Source organism: Paroedura picta, chromosome 8 (assembly GCF_049243985.1).
Source record: "Paroedura picta isolate Pp20150507F chromosome 8, Ppicta_v3.0, whole genome shotgun sequence".
Taxonomy (NCBI): Eukaryota; Metazoa; Chordata; class Lepidosauria; order Squamata; family Gekkonidae; genus Paroedura; species Paroedura picta.
Genome location: NC_135376.1, coordinates 80,958,013 through 80,982,590, shown reverse-complemented (window position 1 = coordinate 80,982,590; position 24,578 = coordinate 80,958,013). Strand labels below are relative to the sequence as shown.

Sequence of the window (24,578 nt, the reverse complement as noted above, 5' to 3'; positions counted from 1 at the left end):
ATCATGGCAATTGTGACCTTAAGAGTCCTGACTTCAAAATACCAAAAGCATATTGTAATGGAATCATGTTGGAGTGTTTCCCTGCTTAATCAGAGAGGCAGAACAACTTTTGCACGTAGATGTTTGTAGCACGTTCAACTTTGTCGAAGTTTCCCTACCTGTATCTTGCAAAACAGTGGCTTTGAATTCTCAGCAACAAAATGAAAGTTGAAAGCATATTCATTTGGGGGAGTCTCAGAAGGTTCTGCAAAGCAGGTATCTTCAGTGCAGAGCCTCAGGTGAATTTTGGAGCCCCAGCTGCTGGGTCATAAGCTCCTGCAGAGCCATCGGTTTTTATAATGCTTTTGGGAAGGATCTCCTACCTCTCTTTGTGCAATGACTGAGAGGAGTGACACGATGGGAAGGCAGGCTCAAACAGCAGGGATATAGTTTTCTTTTTAGCACAAACGGGTATAGAAATACTCCCTCCCAATATGCATCTTCCTTTCTGACATATGACTGTGATGTCTTATGACTTTCTGTCATGTACTGGCAGTTCATTATGTTCCATATTGCCCTCTGATGGAGACAGCTGGGTCTTTGCTCTGCCAAGGTTGCAGGCCACTGTTGCAAAGGTTGTCTGCAAGTAAAACTAGCATGTTTGTGACCTAGTATACATCATTAAGCTTCTTTTCAGTCTGATCACCAAATATACTTTGGATTCAGCTCTGTTGAACTATAACTGGACTTCTTATTGGGGAAGAGTTTTAAGTCAGAACTTCTCGTGCTGTAAGCCACATAATATGCAAATGAACATTAAGATTTTTTTCAGGGGAGTCAAAGCAGAATAATAACAGGTCTTTAGGGGGCCACTGCTGCCTAAATTTCTACATTCTCTGTGCAAGTCAACTGTTCAAAGCAAACCATTCTATGTTGTTGTTTTTTCATGCTGTGCAGGACAGAATCTAGACAGTATGCTTCATGGGACAGGGATGAAGACAGATCCCAATCAGAATAAGCAAGAAGATGGTGCAACTGTAGCTCCAGAGGACACGTTGCCTTTTTTGAAGTGCTACTGTTCAGGGCACTGTCCAGAAGGTGCCATTAATAATACATGCGAGTAAGTATGCTAGCCAGAATTGGAACCATTTCCATTCTTAACTCTTTCATTGTCAGTTTGAATGACTTCTGAGGGTTTGATTTGGTCAGATTTTTGGCTGCCTTGAAATGGCTGCTTTATATTGCCCCCTAGTGTGCTTTATTTATATAGTCTTTAAATTTGAAGTCTAATTTAAGTGTATCCATTTTAAATTGGAAAAACTTGCCTACTGATTCTGAAAACACATGTATCCCTCGGACATTAATATCATTAGATTGATCGGATGAGTATTGAATTAAATGAGCAACAACAACTAGAAAGTGAACAATAATCTACCATTAAAAATAGAATGCTAAAAACTTTTGATGTTGATCCCTTACCACATCCACCACCCCTATTACACTTTTTATCAATCAATAGGGATAAATATTTCAGCTTTCAGCATCCCTCAGGCTTATTGGCCATCAGCAAAAAGCCCCCACAAAATATTTTTGTAGCCTCAGGAATGCTGAAATCAGAGATATTTTTTATCCTTATCCATTGTTGTTCCTCTATATATTTGTGAAACAGCCTAGGGGGTGGAACATGTCCGGCTGTCCACGTTGGAATAGGGCCAATCAGGGTGCAGCTGGCTGCACCCTTATTGACCCTGCTCCTGCAGCTCCCGCCCTCCGTCCCTGGACTCTAGCCTCTTTGTTCTCAGACGTGCCTCAGTGCCTGGAGCCAGCAGCAGGTAAGAGGAGAGGGCCCTGGGCAAAGGATCATGGTGGAGGGCCTGCTAACGAGGGCCTCCCGGCCTGCTGACTTGCCTGCTAATGAGCTACCCAGCCTCCGCCCACCCCACTTGATCCAGCTGCGAGCTGTGCCCAATGCCACCTTAAGCTGCCTGGCCAGGGGAGGGGACCCTTTCAAGGCCCGTTCTTAGGAACGGGCTTTGAAACTAAAGGTAAAGGTAAAGGTATCCCCTGTGCAAGCACCGAGTCATGTCTGACCCTTGGGGTGACGCCCTCTAGCGTTTTCATGGCAGACTCAATACGGGGTGGTTTGCCAGTGCCTTCCCCAGTCATTACCGTTTACCCCTCAGCAAGCTGGGTACTCATTTTACCGACCTCGGAAGGATGGAAGGCTGAGTCAACCTTGAGCCGGCTGCTGGGATTGAACTCCCAGCCTTATGGGCAAAGCTTTCAGACGGCTGCCTTACCACTCTGCGCCACAAGAGGCTCGAAACTAAGAGGCTTTGAAACTAGTTTATCAATAAAGCTGTAATGGGGATTGTGACAGATATAAGGGATCAATATCACTAGAATTCAATCATAGGCTAAGATTTTTCTAGTTGTTTGTTGCCCTCAACTTATTAGTGGGGCAGAAAAACTGTTCAAAATCCTGACCCCCCCCCCCCCAAAAAAAAATTTTTTTGCTGGACAAGATTTGGCTTACTCAACATTAGCGGAGAATAAAATTTCCTTGGCCATCACCACTGCCTCCTCATAGGCCTTTGTCAGATTCAGCATTGATGTTCCCCCAGCACTGTTCTTGAAATCTCTCTTTCCTTATAAACCATAGATGGAGATCTCCTGCAGAGATAGAGTCATATTTGTCTAAGACCTCTTGTCATCTAGGTGTCCCAAGCCTCAGCCAGGAGTTCTGTAGAGTCGTTAGTGTCTCCTGATGACTGTGACTCTCTTCACTCTGCACTAATGATGCCTGTCTCCTGCTAGGGCCTGGGGTTCCCCTAGAATTGCAGCTCATCTGCAGAGATCAGTTTCCTTGGAGAGAAATGGATGCTTTGTAGGGGGGGGGATTATATGGCACTGTACTCCCCTGAGGCCCCTCTCCATCCCCGGTTCTCCAGGAATTTCCCAACTCTACTTCTGCTGCTTGGCATGCATTGAGCATCTTTCTTTGCATGTGCTTAGTAGAATTTTAAAACCCTGGTTTTAGTTGTCTTCTGAAATCTCCAAAAGTAATGCAGTTTTTATGAAGCAATGAAAAGAGTAGAAAGTTGTTGGGGGGATTAGTTGAAAAACTGATTCTCAATCATAAAATTTAATGTTGTTTGTAGGCGATGATGAGCCAGTTTTCCACAGCAGAGGTATTTTCAAGCAACATTCAGCATACATCCCAATAATCTGGAATAAATGTGCACTATATGTATGCAGGCAAGAGGAACAGTGTTTCTTATTTCAAAGGTGCCTAGGAAGGGACTTGCTGTGCTGTGAAGCAAATCATTCTCAAACACATTCTAACAGCAGTGAACTACTCCTTCCTCTCAAGTACAATATGCTCGAGGAGTCTAATGTTTTTTATTGATCTGGAAAGAGCAATAGAAGTCTGTATCCTGATAAATAGGTTGGTGGTTGAATGCAGGACACAGCTAAAATCAAGTTGAACTATTTCAGGACTAATGGGCATTGCTTTGCCATCATTGAAGAAGATGAAAATGGAGAAACCACGCTTGCTTCAGGCTGCATGAAGTATGAAGGTTCAGACTTCCAGTGCAAGGTACTCCCATCTGCCTTTCAGCAGTTTTCAGAGAGAAAGAAGTGCTGGTGTAGTTTGAGCATTAAACTTTTCAACAGATTTTCTCTAAAATACTTTTCTTAAGAATTAGTTGGTTTTAGAGAAGAGGGCTGTGTTGGCTGGGGTTGAGGGAGAGGACATTTCTTCTTTGACATTTTAAGTAAGCCTACCACCTTCTTTGCCCTTTGACATTTGCAATCCTTGTCTGTTAAAACAGGGCTAGTGATTACTTGCACTGATTTTGAGTATGGCCTGTATTTGTGTGTACCTGCAAGTTACTAAAGCACTATAAATAAAACAACCACTTAAGACGTACTGTGTTTTTCTAGCGGTTGATAGTTTCAAATGCTGCCAAGGCTTTCAGAAAACCAACAGGAGCATATTCCCCTTGTCACTTTCTCAGTAAAGATCATCAGGCATGATAACTGTTTTGGTCCCAAACCAAGCTTGAACTCATATTGGTGGCTCTAAGAAAATCGGCCTCATTCCAGTCGGCCTGAAAAACATAGCAACCGTGTGCCTCAAGCATCTTGCCCTGGAAAAGGGGGTATTATCTACTAGCATCCAGTGTCACAACTGCCTCTCTCAAAGCCACTGGAACTACCCCCTCCTTTACACAGGTGTTTATAACCTGCTGGCCAGTCTGTTATAGTAAGGGCATATCGTCCATTAAGGGCTTACTTTCCATTTTGGGATTAACCTTTCTATACTGTGGTAGCTTCTGCCACTGCTGAGGAATACAAGGAAATAGCTGTGAGACAATGTCGCAACAGTAAATATTTCCTTTTTGCTACAGGATTCTCGAAAAGCACAGCTGCGGCGGACCATTGAATGCTGTCAGACTGATTTCTGCAATCGAGATTTGCAGCCCACGTTACCTCCACCTAGTGCAGGTACAGTAGTTGCAAGATTCATAGGAATATATTTGTTGCTTCTGTATGGCACTAGGCCTTTTCACATGCCCTTCTCACGGCAGCCTTTGCTTTGATGGTACATCCCTGAACGACTGCTCCAGAATATCAGGACCCTACAGAGAAACCTGCAGCACAACACAAGAAGCTACAGTTGGAAGTGCCAGTGGGCAAACATTCCTATCAAAAAGCTTAGGAAGGGTGTCATTGGGGAGGGCTGCTTTAGAAGTTTAGAAATCTGCTAATCAGATAAATGCATCACTGTAGAAGCCCTTCCGCATCCCCTCCCACTTGAGAGCTTAGGCCAACAGTGACAAGGACTCCTGAAGCCTGTTTAATCAGTGATTTCCCCCCCCCCCCATAACTGTCTCATGCCTCTCAAATATTAAATTGTATTATTCAGTTCATATTTTTAATCATGCATGACAAATTAATTGATCATGAAACATACATTTTTGTATTTGGCTGAGACCAGATGTAATCTACAGCGACCAAGGGCCCCTGCTCCCCCCCACCCCCCCCTCAGAATTCAATCAATAAGCCACCCCCCTCAGAATCCCATCAATAAGCCCTGGACCTGTTTGTGTTATGATTGTTTATTGTTATACTGTGTTGTGTTTGGTTGCAATTGTTGGTTATTGATGTACATGTTCTACAGACTGTTTTATGTATGGTTCTCTGTTATAATGTAAACCGCCCTGAGCCTCCGGGGAGGGCGGTATAAAAGTATGATAAATAAATAAATAAATAAATAAATAAATAATATCTAGAACTTGTCTCCCTGCTGTATATATCCTCTTTGGGGGAAATAAACCTTGTTGAATGGAGTAGTAGCAGGACTGAGAAATTTAAGATGATCTCTACTGGGTCAGACCAGTGATCCATCTAGTCCAGCATCCTGTCTCACACAGTGGCCAGCCAGTTCTTCTGGATAACCAGCGACAGGACAGAGAGGCTGAGACCTCCTGTCTTAGTGCCCCTGAATGTGGAGGTTCTCTTCAGTCACCATGGCTAGTAGCCATCGATAAGATTTATCTGCCATGAATCTGTCTAATCCCCTTTCAGAACTGTTCATTCCTGTGGCCATCGCAACTTCTGGCTGCGAATTCCAATTATAATCACTTTGTGTGTAAAATAATATTTCCTTTTGTCTGCCCTGAATTTATTGCAGATCAACTTCTTTGGATGCCCTCAAGTTCTAGTATTTTGGGATGGGAAGCAAAATTTCTCTTCATTAAATCTTTCTACCACATGCATAATTTTATAAACCTCTTTTATTTGCCCATCCCCTTAGCTGTGTCATTTCTAAACTGAAAAGTCCAAGACCCTTTAGCCTTTCCTCACAGGGAAGGTTCTCCAATCCCCTAATCATCTAGGTTGCCCTCCTCTTCCTGGATTGTGTGCATTAATGCCTTCATTGTGCTTGGGTTTTACAGATGTCTGAATTATTTCAAAAAATAGGCCCCCCCCTTTTTTTTTTTTTTGTAATAACAAATTTAAAAATGACCAGATAATCTTTCGTTGTTCTCAGGAGTAACAAAGGGTCTTTCATTTTGAGGCCAGAGTTAACTGAGTTTACAAAGTGCACGAAGGCAGATCTTTTCTCACACACCCCGTAAGTCGGCTATGTGAGGGTGGCAGTTTGCATTGTCCCTGTAAGTACAGGTACTGCCTAGCTGGGCAGAATGGTGGCAGGAATTTGAAGAATGTTTCCAGTAATGCTTAATAACCTATGAGAGAAAGAAAGAACTGTCCCTATTTAATTTGGATATGAATTCATGATAAACAATGCGGCTGTGTGTTTTGTGCAGGTGGGCTCTTTGACGGCGGCATTCGCTGGATAGCTGTTCTCATTTCCATGGCGGTCTGCATAATAGTTATGATAATCTTGTTCAGCTGTTTCTGCTACAGGTAAAAGGTCTTATTTGGGGATCTGTTGTTTTTTTTTTGCTTTGTTTGTTTGTTTGTCTTTTGCATGGAACAAGCTCTTTGAATTGTGCCACAATTTAACAAGAGTTAGATTTCCATTCCTGGAGAATATAAGGAAACCGCTCAGGCATGCTACTCCCTGGGCCATTGTAGCCCTCAGACTGCATGCTGTATACAGGAGCCATCTTCCAGATCGTATATCCCATTTGTAAAATGTTTTGTGTGCCACCTGGGCTGCATGTGTGTGACTGTGTACTCGTCCTGGCCCTTTTTGTGGCAGGTGGGCTTCTGGCTCTGTATGGGCTCAATGCCACACAAGATGTAGTCTGTGCAGGGGGAAGAGGTCAGGGCAGACTCTCCACGGTGCCTCTTGTTATTTATTTATTACCTGCCCCTTCTCTTCGGACTTGGGACAGGTGCAAATCTTAATGAAACATACAGAATTTAAAAAGAATAAATCCAGTATAAAATAAATCATTTAAAATCCCAGAGCATCTAAAAACAGCTTCATCCTTAATTGCCTGCCACAAGTACCGACTCTACACTGAAGGACTTCTGGGAATTCAGCCTGCTTTTAATACAGTATGAATATAATAGGATAGGCTGGAGCTAGCGCAGAACTTCCACTTGTGCTAGAGCTCTTCCATTAACAAAAACACAAGGAAAAGACTGCAGTAGCTGCTTGCGCAAAAATGTATCTCTGTTTGCATTTCCATATGTGCATAATCTCACGCAACCAGTTTCTGGATGCCATAATGTATGGGTAGAGTGTTAACTGTTGCAAACGCTCTTGCGCACTTGGACCTGCATGAAGTCAGTTTATACAGTCGTTACTGTGCCTTGTGCATCCAGGCTAGTGTCGGACAACTGTGTGATTTCTGGCAGTCCTTAACCTTGTAATTGAAGTTATCACTGGTCCTGCTGATCCTTTTACCCCCTGAGAATTTCAATTATAAAATATTAGCTTTGGGGAAACTTTATTTTACAGAATCCTGCTCAGTGACTTATGGCATAACCACTTAAAAGCTTAGGATGGATTATAGCAAGTGTGACAACTCATGGCAGTAATACTACAGTGGCATTATGAGTGTATTTAGCGGCACCAGGAATTTAGGATCAGAATGTGACAGTACTAATTTAGACCTTGGCTTGTTCAACATCTGCATAGAAACAGAGCAGACCCTAGCCTTCTGTGTGTGGTTCCCCAATGTCTCAGCCTGCATAGAAGCCAGCACCCCAATGAAAAACTGCTCATATATTAATGAATGGGCTTAGTATAGGAAGTTGTTAATAATAATGTTACATGAGATCCTAGTTCATATAGCCAACCTGGGAATTTTTAAGGGAAAAATTAATTTTTCAGCATGCTTTCTTTTCTGTGTGTGGTAAACATTTGGCAGGCAGAATAGTAAATTAGGGAAATCCAGCAGTAAGTCAGCAGTTATTTATTGGCAAAATGTGAGACACTTGCACTGCAAATCCAACTCTCATTTATTCTGTGTGTGAGAGAGAATGAGAATGAGAATATTTGGCACTAATGATATGCTGTTTTACAGGCACTATTGCAAGTGGGTTGCAAAAAGGCGGTGTTATAATCGTGATCTAGAGCAGGATGAAGCCTTTATTCCTGTTGGGGAGTCCCTAAAGGACCTTATTGACCAGTCGCAGAGCTCGGGCAGCGGTTCTGGGCTCCCTTTGTTGGTAAGCTGGTGCTTTAACTATGGTCCTGTGATTGAAAAGTCTTTTGTTTAAAATGTGATGGTAGCAGCAATTAAATCCACTGCCTTGGCAAACTTAATACATTTGCTCAGAGGTTGCACTAATTCCAGTGCCGTTCAGTTTGCCGAGGACTGTTATTCAAATGCTTCCTGTGGTTTTAAAGTATTGGTGTTGATTCCACTAATACAAATTAAAATAATTCTGACTTGATCAGGTTATGATTTATGGTACTGGTCCTACTGTGATTTTTAAGATTTAAATGTAAAAAGTAAGTTCCTGTGTGATTAATCCTGCGAGTTCCTGTAAGTCCTTTGAAGGAACAGTGTCACAAAGGGCTAAATCACAGTGGTGATGAAATCTCCTTGACCTTGAATAGGAAAGACCGCCCAACAGTGTTGCTAGCGATTTTGCTCATCGGTTTCTGGTTTCTCCTCAAGGTCCAGCGCACTATTGCCAAACAAATTCAGATGGTGCGGCAAGTTGGGAAAGGGCGATACGGAGAAGTCTGGATGGGGAAGTGGCGAGGTGAGAAAGTGGCGGTGAAAGTGTTTTTCACCACTGAGGAAGCCAGCTGGTTTCGAGAAACCGAGATTTACCAGACTGTTCTCATGCGCCATGAAAATATACTTGGTGAGTATAGCATGGGATGCTTTAACCGGGAATGTATTAGCAATCTGTGGAGGAGGGAGGCAAATCATGTATATACCTTTTAAAAAAAAAACTGTAGTTGTTTTGCAGAGCAAAAGTCTTGTCAAAATTTGGGAGGGAAGATCAAATGTTTTAATTCTTTTACTTGGGATGTACATTTGCAGGGAAACAAATCTTCCCTTATTTCTATTCCCCTGTTAAGTTTATGATGTGATATCCTTCTGGTGCTTTTGGTGAAGTATTCCCATTATCAGCAGAGCTATAGAGGAGTAAGGAATCTGAGGTCTGTCAGCTGTGTAGTTCATTTATATTCTTTGTATCTTTGTATTCCACTTGCCTGCCCAATCAGGAACCATACTAATAGTAACAAAAACATAAAACAGCAGAACAAATGCTAAATATACCATAAAACAATGATAAAATCACCAGTTCCCCGTAAGCATTCGCTGGCAGAGGCTCATGGGAATTGTAGTCCATGAACACCTGGAGGGCCGCAGTTTGACTACCCCTGTTCTAAGCATTGCACCACACAGGCAGTCATGAATACTCAGTTACTTTGTGGCCTGTCAGTCTCCCTTGCGAGTAAAATATCATAGTTACTGGGTTTGGGCATCTCTTGGGAAAGAATTGCAGGGTGCAGAAGACCCTCATCTAGATCACAGGCATAATTTTAGCCTGCAGCATTAATCCATGACATGTTTATTGATTGATTTGGGGTGAGGTGGAGCTTGTCACATATTAACCATGTTCTTCAATTCCGCAGGTTTTATAGCAGCAGATATTAAAGGCACAGGCTCCTGGACCCAGCTGTACTTGATTACAGATTATCATGAAAACGGATCTCTGTATGATTTCCTGAAATGTACCACTCTTGACAACAGAGCTTTGCTCAAGCTGGCATACTCGGCTGCGTGTGGGCTGTGCCATTTGCACACGGAGATATACGGAACGCAAGGCAAGCCCGCTATTGCACACAGAGATCTGAAAAGTAAAAACATCCTGATAAAGAGAAATGGAACTTGCTGCATTGCTGATTTGGGCCTGGCTGTCAAATTTAACAGGTAAGTGGATGAACCATATCTGCTACAGTGTTTCTGTATTCTTGGAGGAGATTATTGCTACGAAATGAACATGATTGCCCCATTTCTGTGGTTCTGAGCACACCAAAGACCGTCAGAGTCTAGTCATAAAAGCATAAAGGCAACTTTTCCTGCGAAAATACATACCTCTTTGGCAGGGTAGACTTAGGAACCGCAAATCTGAGATGAAACATGGTTTCCAAATATTCTTGGATTGAAGGTGGATCTTAAAAAATAAAAAATAAAAAATAAAGTTATTTTCCTGCCTCCAAAGAAGGGGGAGGACAGACATTAGTATTTTTCTTGGAAGCTTCATCTCTTAACACCATTCAAAAATATAATTTTTTCTTTAATGTAGTGATACAAACGAAGTGGATGTTCCTTTGAATACAAGGGTGGGAACAAAACGTTACATGGCACCAGAAGTCCTGGATGAAAGTCTGAATAAAAATCATTTCCAACCATACATCATGGCCGACATCTATAGCTTTGGCTTGATAATATGGGAAATGGCTCGGCGTTGTGTTACGGGAGGTAAATCACAAATCTTGTCCTGAAACATTTTATGTATTGTATCCTAAGCCAAACAACCCAAAAAGCTCAGTGAGAGTAAAACTCAGATTAATTTTATTGCCTTGTCAAAAGTTGTCAGATATTGCCCCATTATACATTGTTAATTTGCATCTGTTCCTTGGATGCTCTCTCTCCTTACTTGACTTTCGTCTGTTGATGATAAGGGACTAGCTGATAACAGACTAGCTTCACAGCCAGGGTTGAAATGCATGATTGGAAGGTTCATGGTTTTGATTCACTAGCTCTCTGCCCTTCCCCAACTAACATTTTAACCCCTTCCATCCTCGAATCCCAGCTCCTTTTCACTCTTCCTGTGGTTCCCTGGAGCTGCGATAAGCATCTTGGGGAGAAGACAGAACACAAATATAGGATTTGTCCTTTTGCAGTGGGAAGTGAAGTAAAGCTAGCAGTGTGGCTTTAGTAAGAAGTAGATTGAATTTTGAAAGGTATTAGTCTGCACCACATACCCTAACATTGTCCGTGATAAAAATGTAACCCCACTGTCACTTACTTTTGCAGGTATTGTTGAAGAGTACCAGTTACCCTATTATGATATGGTACCAAACGATCCTTCCTATGAGGATATGCGAGAGGTGGTGTGTGTGAAGCATCTGCGCCCAGTCGTGTCTAATCGATGGAATGGTGATGAGGTAACTTATTCCAAAGAAAGCAGAGTTTCTTATTTTTTAATTGAGAAAAAGGAGCTTCCATGTGGGGGGAATACTTTTGTTCAGATGTGTACTACAATGGTTGCTTGTCAACGTTCTTTGCTCATCGTGTGTCTCACCCCTCCACATGGCTCATGTCTTTGGCTTTCTGAGCAGACAGGCCTGTTCTCTTCTGCTTGGCTTTTCATTCTCAGCTGCTGACCAAAAATAGTTGTTATTTTGTTTGATAATAATAATAACATGTTCTGAAATCACTAAATTTAATAATCCAGTTGTGCAGGGTTATTACAGAAAAGAGCTATACAGACACACAAATTAAAAATTGTACAATTTGCCATTTCTGACCGTAGTCCCTCAGATATTTTTAGTTCAGTCTTTCAATCACTGAGATCACATTTATGTGCCTAATCCATTTATATGTGCCTGCAAATTGTCCGGTGAATATGAAGCTAGAGTATTTTTCAGTTCATGATACATTCCTAGTATGTTGGTTGTTGATCCCCCCCCCCCGAAAAAAAAAGTTTGTTGTAGAGTATTAATTCTAAGAAGAATCAGTGATACATCTGAAAGTGAAGACCTTATCTCTTTCAAAATTATGTTAATTTAAACATGTAATCTGGCCTTTTTCAACCTTTTGACCATAGAGGAGCCGCTGAAATGTTTTCCAAATCTCTAGGAGCCCCAGAATTGTGCAGGAAGTGATGTCAGCCTTCCTGTCACAAATGAGGAGGGGAGGCAGTTTGAGGCAGGAGTAGGTGTCCAGGTTCTCCCCCCTTTCCCAGGCACAGTAACTGTGAGAATGCCACCCCCAAGTCAATGGAAACAGCCACTTCCCTGCTTTCGCTGCAAAGCTGGGAAAAGCATGTGGCTGAGTCCATTAAGACAGAACATAAGGGAAAGGCCAAGGAGCCCCTGGGGAGCTCTTATGGAGCATCAGGGCTCCAGGGCGCTCTGGTTGGGAATCCCTGATATAATCCATGACCCAGAAACTTCGGCCGTTATCATTATCAAAACATTGGACTGAACCCTGATGATTCGTGAGCGTCTTGTGTCAAGGGAAGGGTCCTTTTGCCAAAAGAAAACAGCTCCCCTAGCTGAATAAATCTCCTGGATCCACCCCAGTATATCTTTATCTGTTTAGCAAAAGAGTACATTTTTCCTTTATTTTTTACCAGCTCTGTTTGGTGTGTGTGTGTTGGGGGGGGAGATTTGTATATTGGTATTCCTTTACAAAAAAGTCCCTCTTATTGTTTTCAGTGTTTAAGAGCAATATTGAAGCTAATGTGTGAATGCTGGGCCCACAATCCTGCCTCGAGACTGACAGCTTTGAGGATTAAGAAGACGCTGGGCAAGATGGTAGAATCACAGGATGTCAAGATTTGACCAAGAATTGTTACTGAGTGAAGTTTGGACTTCTAGAGCTTTTCACTCAAGCAAGTAGAGTGTCCGGTGGGAAAGGAGGACCTCTGAGTTTCAGCCAAGTTCCTCGCCACACTTCTGCAGGCTGCTAACCTTCAGTCATACAGTACTTTGTAGAATATGGTATCCGCATACGTTATATATGGTACACACGTGGTCAGCCTCGTTTTAACTTTTTGTTTTAAAAGCTTCATTGAGATTTCTCACCACGCTTTCAAACTCCCACAGAACTCTTGAGTACTGAGTTGCACATTCAGAGAGAGAGAGAGAGAGTCTGCTTTCTGTGAAAGCCTTAAGTTAAACTCAACAGCAATGGAAATATAAGCTCTTTTTTCTTTTTTTGGGGGGGGGTGGGGAGCCTTTTACCTGATGATATCTTACCAAATCTTGGTGAAATCGCCTGCGGTTATCAGTCTGGGGCACTTTGTAATTTGACAGTGACATAAATAAGCCATTTATGCTGTGTGTGTTTGTGTGTATGCGCCCAGATTTTACCTCTGCCATTTGGGGAACCTAAGAAGCCATTTGAGTTCACGCAGAGCTACTGTTTTCTTCTGTGATGCCTTTGCAACAAGAGCATGAAAAATGGTTAAGGAAATTGATTTCCACCCTCCTTTGCTTGTGTGCGCGCTGTATGGGGGGAAAAAACGCAATACGTTCCGTGACCAAAAGTCAGCGGCTCCTACACACTAAGCAGTAAGGTCACCTTTGAGTCTGGCATGAAAAAAAAAACAATCCTGACGCAGGTCTGTCTCCGCGTGCTCTGTGGTGTTGTTTTTAAAGACTGAACACATGACGTGGAACAGTTAAACCTCTCTGATAATTTAAGTGCCTGTAATCTCGTACTGTAAACTGTACCCTAGCTAGCTTTAAAAAAGGGAAGTTATTTATATAGTGTTTAATGTGCTTTTATTTGCTAAGTGCTTGCTGTTGTGTATACGCGCAAATATACCATGCACAGACCTTAAATGGACGAGATCACAAATAACTGTGCCCAAACTCACTCAGAAACACACACATGGAGTACAACATGAAGAAATGTTGGGCGGGCTGTCAAAATGTGTGCCTGGATATGACAAAGCTGTTCAAGTTTCCCTTTCAGAGGCATTTGGTCAGAAGTATAATGCCATACTAGTAAGAATTCAAAGGCCAATCAAATGTGGGGTTGTGTGTTTTGTTTTTTTAATTGCTCTCTAGGTTGCAAAATGCCAGTGGTCAGGCAAACTATTGCAGTATTTTTTATTTATATCTTGGTGTACAAATTTTATTTAACATTTCTTTGAGTCATTGATTTTTCAGTAATGCTCTTTTTTTAGTATTAGTACCTGTTCAGCTGAGCAATTCATGAGTTCGTAAGCTATGAATTAATTTATTTTGGAAGCAGCAAGTCATGGACAAATATTGTGCCCCAGTTCTCAAGCAAAAAAGGATTACTCTTTTTTTTCCGTCCATTGCCAAGAAAACTGATCTCAATGTTTTGTTTTTGCACAGGTAGCTTGTAGACATTCAGGAGATCACCCCCGCCCCCTGAAGTCATTAGTCTGGATCAGAGGTTTTCAGTTTTCATAGAGCCATTGCCTGTTCCACTCGCCTGTTGAGGAACTCCTCCAAGTCTGCTACAGAATTTCTGTGCATAGCTGAAGACTTTGGAGATGCAGGCATAGTCTAGGGAACATGCTCAGTTCACATGGAGCACTGGGCAGAACTAGTTGGGCCTTACTGGTACCTCTCACATGATGACAGCACATCCCAGAACATAACCTGTTCTATTGTGCCTGCACATTGTGGAAGGTTGGTAGTGGTAGACAATGTGTCTCTCAGGGAAACTTGTGTTGCCTTCCCGTTTACTATCCTTCTCATTGTGGGACACCCCGCCCCTGGCCTGGGGTTCCTCAGAACAATGGTTGAAAGCCTCAGGTTTAGACTAAGTTTCTTTGTCCAAGCTGTTTTTATACAGATAATTTTGTGAGGCGTGTGTTTCCCATTTTTCCAACCAGAGTATCTGCATCCTTGTTTAAGTGCCATGAGAGGTTTGTTAGCTTTATTAGTTGTGCATAAGTTGCCGAAATTTGATTTTAACATTTGACTCCAGAAAGTGGTCAAGCAAATGCCAATACTGGATCTCAGCCATTGAATCCAGTTCATGCTCTCATTTTTATTTTACCGAGGGGCTTTTAGATGCCTCTGGGATGTTTCCCCATCCTAAGAGACATCTTAGTTGATCATCCAGTTAATGGCTCGTATTTCAAAACACCCCGCATACTGCAGTGGAGGAGCAACATAACTCTGGCATTTCACTTCCTTTATTGAAAGTAACACCTTATTTAAAGCTATGCAGTTAGAGTGACTTTTCATGGGGAATCTTGAAATTCCAATCGTCAGAATTTTCATACTGATGATATCTTAACCATCACTCTTGTTTATCATATTTCTGACCTGTTGCCATTTACTTAGATCATGTGACAATAGCCTTCAAAATTTCTTGTATTGTAGAATATGGTTGTATATCCATAACACCCACCCCTTGAAATTTTCCAGTGATTTATCTTTCCTCGTTGTCCTCTAAGCTTGGGGGGAGGTGGGGGGGGGCAAGTTCTGATCTGCCGTCTCCCCACCACCAACTGTTCTATATGCAGCTAGTCCCCTCTTAGTGTATTCAGTTTCATCTGATTCTTCAAGAGTATTAAGAAAAAAAAACATCTATATTTTGTCTTTTGAAGTATTAACCTTTGGCTCTGTGGACCTTCGTATAATGGCCTGGCTATTTCTCTGAACCAGTCATGCCTTCTGTGATCACAGTTTGTTAAAATGCTCAAATGACTCATGATGGACACATTGGAGCGGGTGCAGGTTGCTCATCTATGCCTGATACATGGTAAAATCTTTACTTGGTAGGACGATGCAAAGAGCCCAACTGCCCTGCCAATGAACACCCCCAAATGTTCCTGGTTGGGGTTCTAAGAATAGCACCGAGACAAACAGCAGCATGTGTGGTCCAAACAGGCATTTCAAGTGGCCGTCACATTGCAGCCATATGTTCAGAGGTAGCTCTCAATACAGCAAACAGAATTTGTGGGCAATTTTTTCAACAGGATATTGCCTTTTGCCCATGGAGTTCTGAAGACTCTTCTCTCACACACCCCCCCTTTTCATTTGCAATTTTTCATTCTGGTGTGTAGGTGGTCATCCTTTGTTTATTAGCATAACTTCGGTATGTATTTCTTCTGTCAAAGAAAGCATGCTTGCAGATGTTTTCCAGTGTATACCACAGAGAGCAGAATTTGAACTGCAAGTGGAAGTTTGTGCCTTAAAAACGATGCTTTCCACCAAAGAAAAGAATGTGTACCTTTTGAACCTTTGAGGCTAATGTGACAAATTAATATAAGTAGAACATCTTAATAGTGCTTCTAGTTGTTCTAAAGCATACTTCTCAACTTGTGGCTCTTTGTTGACAGGCCTCCAGCAGTTTCCAGAGTGGCACCAACTTTGGGGATATGAAAGAAGTGGGTGCAGTTTTATTAAAATCATTGAGGAATGTTTGTGAGCTTTAAAAACAAATCCATATGTTTAGCGTATGTGACAGTAAGGAACGTTTCAGAGAGGTAAGAATATAGGCAGAGTTCCATTTAGACTGTGACTCGCTTATGTTGAGATGTTCCTAAATATCAAGGCGAATTAGGTAACACCACTGGCCCTTTTGTGTGTCTTTCTGCCACCTTATGGGGCATATCTGCCTAAAATGTCTTCTGGGCCAAGAATGCAGAGAGATTCTGAAGTAACACTCTTGCAGAAGGTGCCATATTTTTGTTAAGAAAACTGCCTTAGTAAAAGAATGAATTTCTTACAGGTAAGTAAATACCTTTTCTGGCACCAATAAGAACATTACTGCATAGAAGCTTTTTCACATTAAATGCCTCTGTAAATACCTGCTTTTCTTTAGTGGTTCAAGTCCCCTGCACCTGGTAGAACTTCTTCCAAATCTAATGGCCTTGGTTGTGAATCCACAAAATGCTGCTATATCTCTCTCTGCCACTATTGTGCTCAGCTCCCCATGTTTGCCTGTATAACTCCTTCGCATCTTTTAGGAATCCCCCGGCTGCCCCAGTTGTAAGCATGTCTTGGTGGTTCCATGGTTGCTGCCTTGGCTGTGTTTGCCCCATATTAAATAATACATGGAGACATGTTCTTTCCCCTGCAACCATGAGTTGTAGTTAGGGGTGTGCAGTTTTGTTTTTCTAAGCTGGTATTTATCAGTTCGGGTCTGTTGGATCAGGAAAAAGAATGATATTTCCAAAAAATCCTGGATCCTAATTTTTGTTTTGAAATCCCGAAGTTTTTCAGGTCCAATAGACCTGAGAAGAAAACTACCAGTTGGAAAAAAAATAAGCCAGCCCAATTGGCTTTTCTTACAGTGTGTTTTAAACTGAGCTGCAGGAGAAGCTGGTGCCAGGATCAGTGTGCCAGGGGGAATTGTAAAAAATAATTGAGTCCCCAAGTTCTGCTCCCCAAATACTACTGTAACCAGAGGCTAAGAAACGAGTGTTATCTGACTTCTAGCTCTGAAAGCCAAACTGATTATTTTCACTTGGAGTACTAAATTCAGGACTCAGTCTGTAACTGTTATTCCCAGGTGAGTGAACAGTTTTCAATAAAATCATGAAGTCACATTTTGAATGGGCATTTTTCTAGCAGTTCCATCTCATGCTAGCCTAGGCAGTTTCTTACTCTCTTCAACCCTTGCGATGCATTTTCAAAGCCAACTGGGTTGTATCCTACAGATATTCTGTTGGCAAAAGTGTGGATCTTTATATCACTTTCTGTTTTCTCCAGCAACCTTGTGTGACCCCCCACAAAGGCATTGCTGAGGGAACGGGATACCCCTTTTGGGAAAGGCTGAGGGAAGAGTGGGAGTCAAGACAGGATCACCCTCAAGCTAATGTAAGAGGAACAGTGATCAGATACCAACCATTTTTGTAGAATCCAGAAGTTTATAACAGGAGGAAAGCATAGATTGTCCTTCTGTCGTGCAAGTCTCAGTGGAAGAAGAAGAGTTGGTTCTTATATGCCGTTTTTCTCTACCTGAAGGAGGCTCAGAGCGGCTTACAGTCACCTTCCCTTCCTCTCCCCACAACAGACACCCTGTGAGGTGGGTGAGGCTGAGAGAGCCCTGATATCACGGCTCAGTCAGAACAATTTTATCAGTGCCGTGGCAAGCCCAAGGTCACCCAGCTGGCTGCATGTGGGGGAGTACAGAATCAAACCTGGCATGCCAGATTAGAAGTCCACACTCCTAACTACTACACCCAACTGGCTCTCCTGTGTCCAAAAAGGTCTTCGGTGTCCATGAGCACTCTTGTGCAATGCCCGTTCACCTTAGCTTTGCACCAGAATTCATGCTGGGTTGTTTCTAACTGGTGCCTTGGGTTTGTGACTTGCATAAAATGTATGCTAAGTGCTACTTATCTCTTCTCTGAGAAATCATCTCACTGAAATGTTGCCTCCTCCTGTAGAACTCCTGATTGCAGACTAGAAGCCCAATTGCTGTATTTTTTGTGCTCTGAGTTATTTGTGCCCCAGCATAAAAATGTACTATATTGTATACAAAGAAAATCACATAGCTAACCTATAGTCAAAGATGTAAATAAAAAAGAAAGGGTGAAATGAGCAGTATGATTATACTCTTTTTTGCTTTGTTACATATGCCAGAAGTGTAGAATGTTTTTGAATGTTAACGGGCTAAAGTGTCTCTTTTTTTTGTACAGCATCTGATTAAAAAGGTGCCTTAAGTTTACCATGAATTGCTTTGTTGTGTATACAAATTTATGTCAATGTATCATTTTTAAGTAAATAATCTTATTTTAGTAAATCCTAGTAACTGTTTATTAAGTGAAATTCCATATTGGTGCTTAAAAACATCTGCTCTCATGGGTGGCATGCTGAGCCTCTTCAAATGCACAATGAAGACAGGTAGGTTTACAGGCTGGATCTCAATGCGTTTATTTGTCCTCTAAATATAAAAATTTCAGAGTTCCAAACTATGCCATACTGGCTTGAAATACAAAACACCGTTTTCAGATACACAGAAATTAATTCCCAAATCATTGACCTGTTCATTTGAAAGGGCAAAGAGATGTTTGGAAAACAGTTTCCTTTGACACTTGTGGTAATGTGCACATCTGTCCTTGGGAATCCAAACCAGAGTACAGGATACCTTATAAGAAGCTGTTTTATTTTATCTTGACTAGAAATTAAGCCCATTTTATGTCTGAATAAAAAGGGCGCTAGGAGCCTGTCTTCTCTCGGCGGCGGGAGCGGCCTCACGGCGGTGAGTCTGTTCCCGGGGCCGAGAGAAGTCAAAGAGAACAGCGTTCTGACAGGAGGCCGACAAAGCTGCTCCCGGGGCGACATGAGGCCGGCTGCCGCCCCCCCCCACCACCCTCCCGAAAGCCGGCTGCGGTAGATGGGCAAGGCCTCTGCCGGCCCCGGGCGCTACTTCGCGGTTCGCACTTACCTGAGGTGCGTGCTGCCAGTGGCGTGTGTTAGGAGTCCAGGGCAGGCCAAGTGGCCAACAGGGAGGCGCGCTATGCGCGCCTCCCAATTGGCCACTTGGCCCCTGAGTGGCCCTCTCCGAGTTTTTATCCCAAACGGGTCCCGCCCTAACTCCTCCCACAGAGCCCTTACTCTTTTATTTATTCCGTGGCGCAGTGCGCCGCGGGGCGGGGTTTAAGATGATGAGAAAATGAAGATAACTGAATCCCTGTGCAGAGCAGCACAATATTGTGCTTCTGCTTACAACAGCCTCCTCCTGTCAACTGTTCTTTCTTAACATCTATGATCTGATTAGAGTTATGTCATTTCCCTCTGCCCTTCACCCACAACAGTCAGTATTGAGCCAAGTCAGTCCAAACATACATTGATCACAACACAGCATGGGATCTTACTGATTACAAAGGACAGGTGCAGTTTGGGGGCTTTCTTCTATCATGGGTAGGGATGAACATGAAGCAAAGTTTGTCACAGACTTTGCCCTGTTTATGGTTCATGAACAGAAGTTCATGATGGGCCTACCATCATGGATGACTTCACATTGTTAAAGCAATTAATGGATAGAGCAGAAAACACAGTTTCAGGGATGCCCACAAACCAATTCAGTTTGTGAATGAATCTTTTGATTCAATTGGTGGAGCAGTTTGTGGTTCCACATTTTCCCGGTTTGTGCCTACCCCTAGTCCTGGGCCCTGCCAAAGTTGTTGCAGCCTGCCATGTAACTAATTGCACAATGGTTTTCAGACTTCTATCTTCAAAGGTCTCTTTTCATGTTGATTTTATCTGTCAAGCAACAGTGAACATCTAACCATGGAAATCCAGTGAACTGTGTACTCCATTTTTACAGTGGCGAGGCCAGGCCAACTGGATCTCACTGAATTAAGAGTCTGGCCTAGAACACAACTTCTATTGATTTTGCAGTGTCCTGAGGCAGGCCATGCAAAGGTTGGTGGTACCCAAACCATCTGGTTGGCTTTATGTATCAAATTTTGAGGGGTCTGTCAATTCCCGAAATTGTGGATGCATATGGGCTTGGCAGGGGTGAAAGGAGGTGTCTGCCTAGCTCCCTCTGACATGAATCAGCCATAAGGCAAGTTGTGAATGCACTTAAGTTCACTGAGATAAGTGAGTTCAAGCACAGCAAGTTCTGTGCAGGATGGTGCCTGCTTTCTTTGACTAATGTTTAAAGGCAAGACTGTTGAAGTAAAAACAGGACCTCAAACAATATAAAATAGTAGACTTTATTAAAAAATAAGGAATAGTTTAATTTTCTAAAAGTACATGTTGGAAATGTTAAAACTCATATTCACAAGAGGCAGGATTTAGCTTTATGCATTACTTTAAAAATGAGCTTGGGGGCATGTCCAGTAAGGATTTAAAGTTTAATAATCCCTCCTAATGTGTTCTAGAAATCAGTATTTGCCGTTGAAAGTTTGCTGTGACTCCAGGGAGCTGCTTAAATACTTAACAAGGAACACGTGCAGTGAAAGCCTTTACAATTTCTGAGCTTGGACGAAACACTAGTTTGCAAAGCAAGCTACAAAATTCCAGATATAAAGAAGTGTTCTTTTATATCCTGCTTTTCACTACCCAACAGGGTCCCAAAGCGGTTTATACATCTCCTTCCCTTGAGTATGTACAAGTTGTATTTCTCTCAAAATGTAATTAAGTCCTGCGATGCTACTGCATTATTCTTAGGAATAAAAGTGACTGTGTTAAGAGAACTTTTAATCCAGCCAGTTTATGACAAACCGCACAATGGCAGTTCCCTTATAGCAAATGTCAGGAACTGCACCAAACATATCTTGTGCTGTTTGGCTCCTCCTATACATCTAGCGCAGGGGTAGTCAAACTGCAGCCCTCCAGATGTCCATGGACTACAATTCCCAGAAGCCCCTGCCAGCATTCTCTGGCAGGGGCTTCTGGGAATTGTAGTCCATGGACATCTGGAGGGCCGCAGTTTGACTACCCCTGATCTAGCAAATGCCATTTATTTCCATGTAAAGGCACACAATTCAAACACTTGCTAGTTTCAGCCTGCCCTTCAGCAGTGTACAGAGTATAGGGCTAGCCCTTGGCCGTTCAAGAGCTAGGTCTCACGGATCTGCTGGCGTCCTTCAGTTCCTCACTAAGCCGAAGCCAAGAAAAACTACTGGGAGGGTTCCATTAGCACCATACACCCCTCCTGCTGTATGCTGGTAGGGGAAGGAAGTTGGGGAATTCCTTGCTTAAAGTCACCAGAATATAGGGAGAGGGCCCCTCACCTGTGCTGAATTACATAACTATGCATATGCTTGGACTTGCTTTTCTACTAAAAATGTTTTCCTTCTCTGAAAAAAGAGAATAACGTTTCTGGTCCTAAGCAGAGGATCGGAAACAAAGATATGGTCAGTCACTAGAATCTAAAACTTTTTTTCCTTCGGCGCTTGGGAGACATGCAGCCAATTCTATTGACTGTCTCTACACACTACACTTGATCTTAGCCAAAGATGTGACAGTGTGACAGTGCTAAGCAACTACTGAGCTAGTTCTAGAAAGCAGCACACTGTCAAGCCAATGGCCAGGACTCCCTTTAAAAAATATGCACCTTTGGCAGTTCTGTGTGGCTTATGGGAAAGAGATCACGTATTACCCCCGGACTCCGTTTCAAGTTTTGAATATCAGAAATCCAGCCATGCTCATCCCCACGGGGTTCTGCATCACCATAGAGCCCTGCAGCAGCTCAAACCACATGTGCTCCCCCTTTTTGAGCTCCACTAGCGCAAAGGCGGTCACAGTGCCGCCTCCATGTCCCTTTCTCTTCTTGCTGCCCGTGACTGTCATTCTGTGCCCATTGCTAAAAACCAGCTGCCCCTGGGCCATTCCGGGGCTAGACTCCATGCTGATGGCGACCATATAAACACCGCTGTGAGGGGACTTGAAGTAGCCATGGTCAGGGAAATACCCTCCTCCGTAATTGAGATATGTTCTGTTGAGGCTCGGCCCTTCTTTTCCTTCCGAGTGCTTCACGTAAAATGCCACCGGTGAATCTGGATGGGGAAAGGAAGTGGTTATGCAGAGCAACAAAGCAGGAGGCTGTGAGATCTCTGGATGGCTCTGAAATACAGTAGGAAAGACACAGAGGATTGCCAGCTCTGGGTTGGGACACTCCTGGGGATTTTGGAAGTGTTGCTCATTCAATGGGATATAATGCCCTACAGTCCACCCTCCAAAGCAGCCAATTTTGCAGGGATACTAATATCTACCTGGAGATCAGTTCTAATTCCAGGAGCTCTCCAGGCTCCACCTGGCCAGCAATTTCCAGGGAACTTCCATGTTGTTACCGGGGTTTCTTGGGGGGGGGGGGGGAGGCTGCAAGTCATTGTCATACCAGCAGGTGGCGATGCAGCTCAGTACAAAGGAACAAAAGATCTATCTAGCCTTGAGTGGGTAGCTCTGTTGATCTGGAACTGCAGAACGAATTTTGAGGCCAACAAAGTTTTATTCAAAGTATGCATGCACACTTTGTACATTATATCTAAGAAAGTGTGCGTGCCCATGAAAGCTCATGCCTTGAATAAATTTTGTCGATCGTAAAAGTGCCACTGGACTAAAAATTCATTGTCGAGGCTTGGTTAAGAACGATGCTTTCTCAAAGTAAATGCATCCAAGTTCTAGTTCAGCGGCACTGCATACTTGGGATCACAAGTGGCCTCCAGTCCCACAGGCTTGCTAGTGTCCTTTCGTTCCTCACTAAGGTAAGAAGCCAAGAAAATGTCTAGCATTTCAGTAAGTACTGTGCTTAATATCAATACCAATGAAGCTTTCCTCCCCTCAGTACTTAGAGAACAATTTCATTAACTTATTCTCAGTACATGCTTTTTAAAAACTTGGTCTATACATGCAACAAAATGAGGTAGGAGAGTCCCCAGGGATAGAACAGGGTGCATGGGTCACCACGGTCAATGTTCCCTTGCATTCAAAAACGATTGTAAGAAAAACTGGTCTCCTAGATATCCTTGTGTGCCATCTAAAGCAGGGGTAGTCAACCTGTGGTCCTCCAGATGTCCATGGACTACAATTCCCATGAGCCCCTGCCAGCATTTGCAAATGCTGGCAGGGGCTCATGGGAATTGTAGTCCATGGACATCTGGAGGACCACAGGTTGACTACCCCTGATCTACAGTCTCATGGCAGCCATCTGATGGCTCCCCTCCTGCTCAGGGTGACCTGACTGGCATCAACCAGACCCAGGCCTTTTCCATCGTGGCCTCTGCTCTATAGAACGGGGTTCCATGAACTGGGGAGGGGAGACCCCTTGGAAATCTTCAGGAGGCTCTGCAAGGCCTGTGTGCTTACCAAGGCTTCTGAGAGGGCTTGAATGGCAGAGAGGGAGGGATTTGGGATTCTGTATTTTATTTAATTTATGGGAGTCTTTGGGGACTCAGAGCAGATTATACATTTATGGGGTTAATTCTGGTGTTAATTGCAATTATTGTAAGGCACCTTGAGCCTCAAGCAAAGGAGAGCTATAAATGTTTTAATCAACACAAATCAAAGGGCTGGGAATAGAACCTCTCTCTTGGCTGTGCTGGTTTTGTATCCCCAGGAATATTTGATATGGAAAAGCATTCAGATCTGGAATCCCCATATCAGCAGCCCGGATTTGTGCAGTTCCCCATTTCTCTTGCAGCAGGTTTGTTCTCAGACTTTAATGATTAGTGGTATTCCTGTTTTGGAGGGTTTTAATTACCATATTTTCACAGCCAACGCTGCTGTTCATTTGCTATGCTTTTTTTGTGTGCGGCATTCATGAAAATCATAGTTTCAGGAGGGTCTGATCTGTAACAGGAGAGTCGGATTCGAATCCAGGATCACCGTACAGGCCAACAAGATTGGGGGGGAGGGGGGGAATATGTTTCTGAGAGTTAAAAGTCCTTTTACAATTATAAAATGTGACTTTAGCTGGGTGTGTTTAATTCCCTCCTCAAGGGAACAGAGGCTGGTAACTAGTACTGATTCACGGTAATGGAATGTGCGGTTGACCTATGGTGACCCTGTGGGGTTTTCAAGGCAAGAGACAAGCAGAAGTGACTTGCCATTGCCTACCTCTGTGTACTTCCTTGGTGGTCGCCCATCCAAGTAATAATCAGGGCTGACCCTGCTTAGCTTCCAGAATCTGACAAGATCAAGTTAGCCTATTCCATTAGTATCACAGGAAAAAACGTCAGGGTGATAACAAACTTTGCCATTTTAACACAGCTAAACCTGGAAAGGGGACCTTTCAACATCACAGATACATGGATCCAGCTTCTTAAAGTGCTTTCATTATAAAGGCACAACGTCTTTATAAGAGGCTGTTATTTTTAGAACAGACAACAAGCTACTTGATGGAGTCTGGGAACGTCCAAGTCAATAGGCTAGAAGGGTTCAGAGAAGGAGGTGGAGTTCTGAGACAGAGATGGAAAGTACCGTCAGGCAAGAAACTGACATCTGGCAATTGATGGAG

The 24,578-nt window shown here is 43.0% G+C and overlaps 2 protein-coding genes across 6 annotated transcripts in view; one reads left to right on the top strand and one right to left on the bottom strand.

Moving 5' to 3' along the window:
* Nucleotides 1–18,410, top strand: part of BMPR1A (bone morphogenetic protein receptor type 1A) — an 80,624-nt gene extending 62,214 nt beyond the window's left edge. For all 3 annotated transcript variants that reach the window (XM_077350614.1, XM_077350613.1, XM_077350615.1), the window contains 10 exons: nucleotides 937–1,099; nucleotides 3,478–3,580; nucleotides 4,395–4,491; nucleotides 6,321–6,420; nucleotides 7,995–8,139; nucleotides 8,595–8,787; nucleotides 9,569–9,866; nucleotides 10,243–10,418; nucleotides 10,977–11,107; nucleotides 12,383–18,410. In XM_077350614.1, the coding sequence (XP_077206729.1) occupies nucleotides 937–1,099; nucleotides 3,478–3,580; nucleotides 4,395–4,491; nucleotides 6,321–6,420; nucleotides 7,995–8,139; nucleotides 8,595–8,787; nucleotides 9,569–9,866; nucleotides 10,243–10,418; nucleotides 10,977–11,107; nucleotides 12,383–12,508 (1,532 nt within the window). In that variant the 3' untranslated portion in view covers nucleotides 12,509–18,410. The remainder of the gene's footprint in view (nucleotides 1–936; nucleotides 1,100–3,477; nucleotides 3,581–4,394; nucleotides 4,492–6,320; nucleotides 6,421–7,994; nucleotides 8,140–8,594; nucleotides 8,788–9,568; nucleotides 9,867–10,242; nucleotides 10,419–10,976; nucleotides 11,108–12,382) is intronic.
* Nucleotides 18,411–20,310: 1,900 nt separating this feature from the next.
* The window catches only part of MMRN2 (multimerin 2), a 34,462-nt gene continuing 30,194 nt past the window's right edge, over nucleotides 20,311–24,578 (bottom strand). For all 3 annotated transcript variants that reach the window (XM_077350588.1, XM_077350590.1, XM_077350587.1), the window contains one exon: nucleotides 20,311–22,119. In XM_077350588.1, coding sequence (XP_077206703.1) covers nucleotides 21,737–22,119 — 383 coding nt within the window. In that variant the 3' untranslated portion in view covers nucleotides 20,311–21,736. The remainder of the gene's footprint in view (nucleotides 22,120–24,578) is intronic.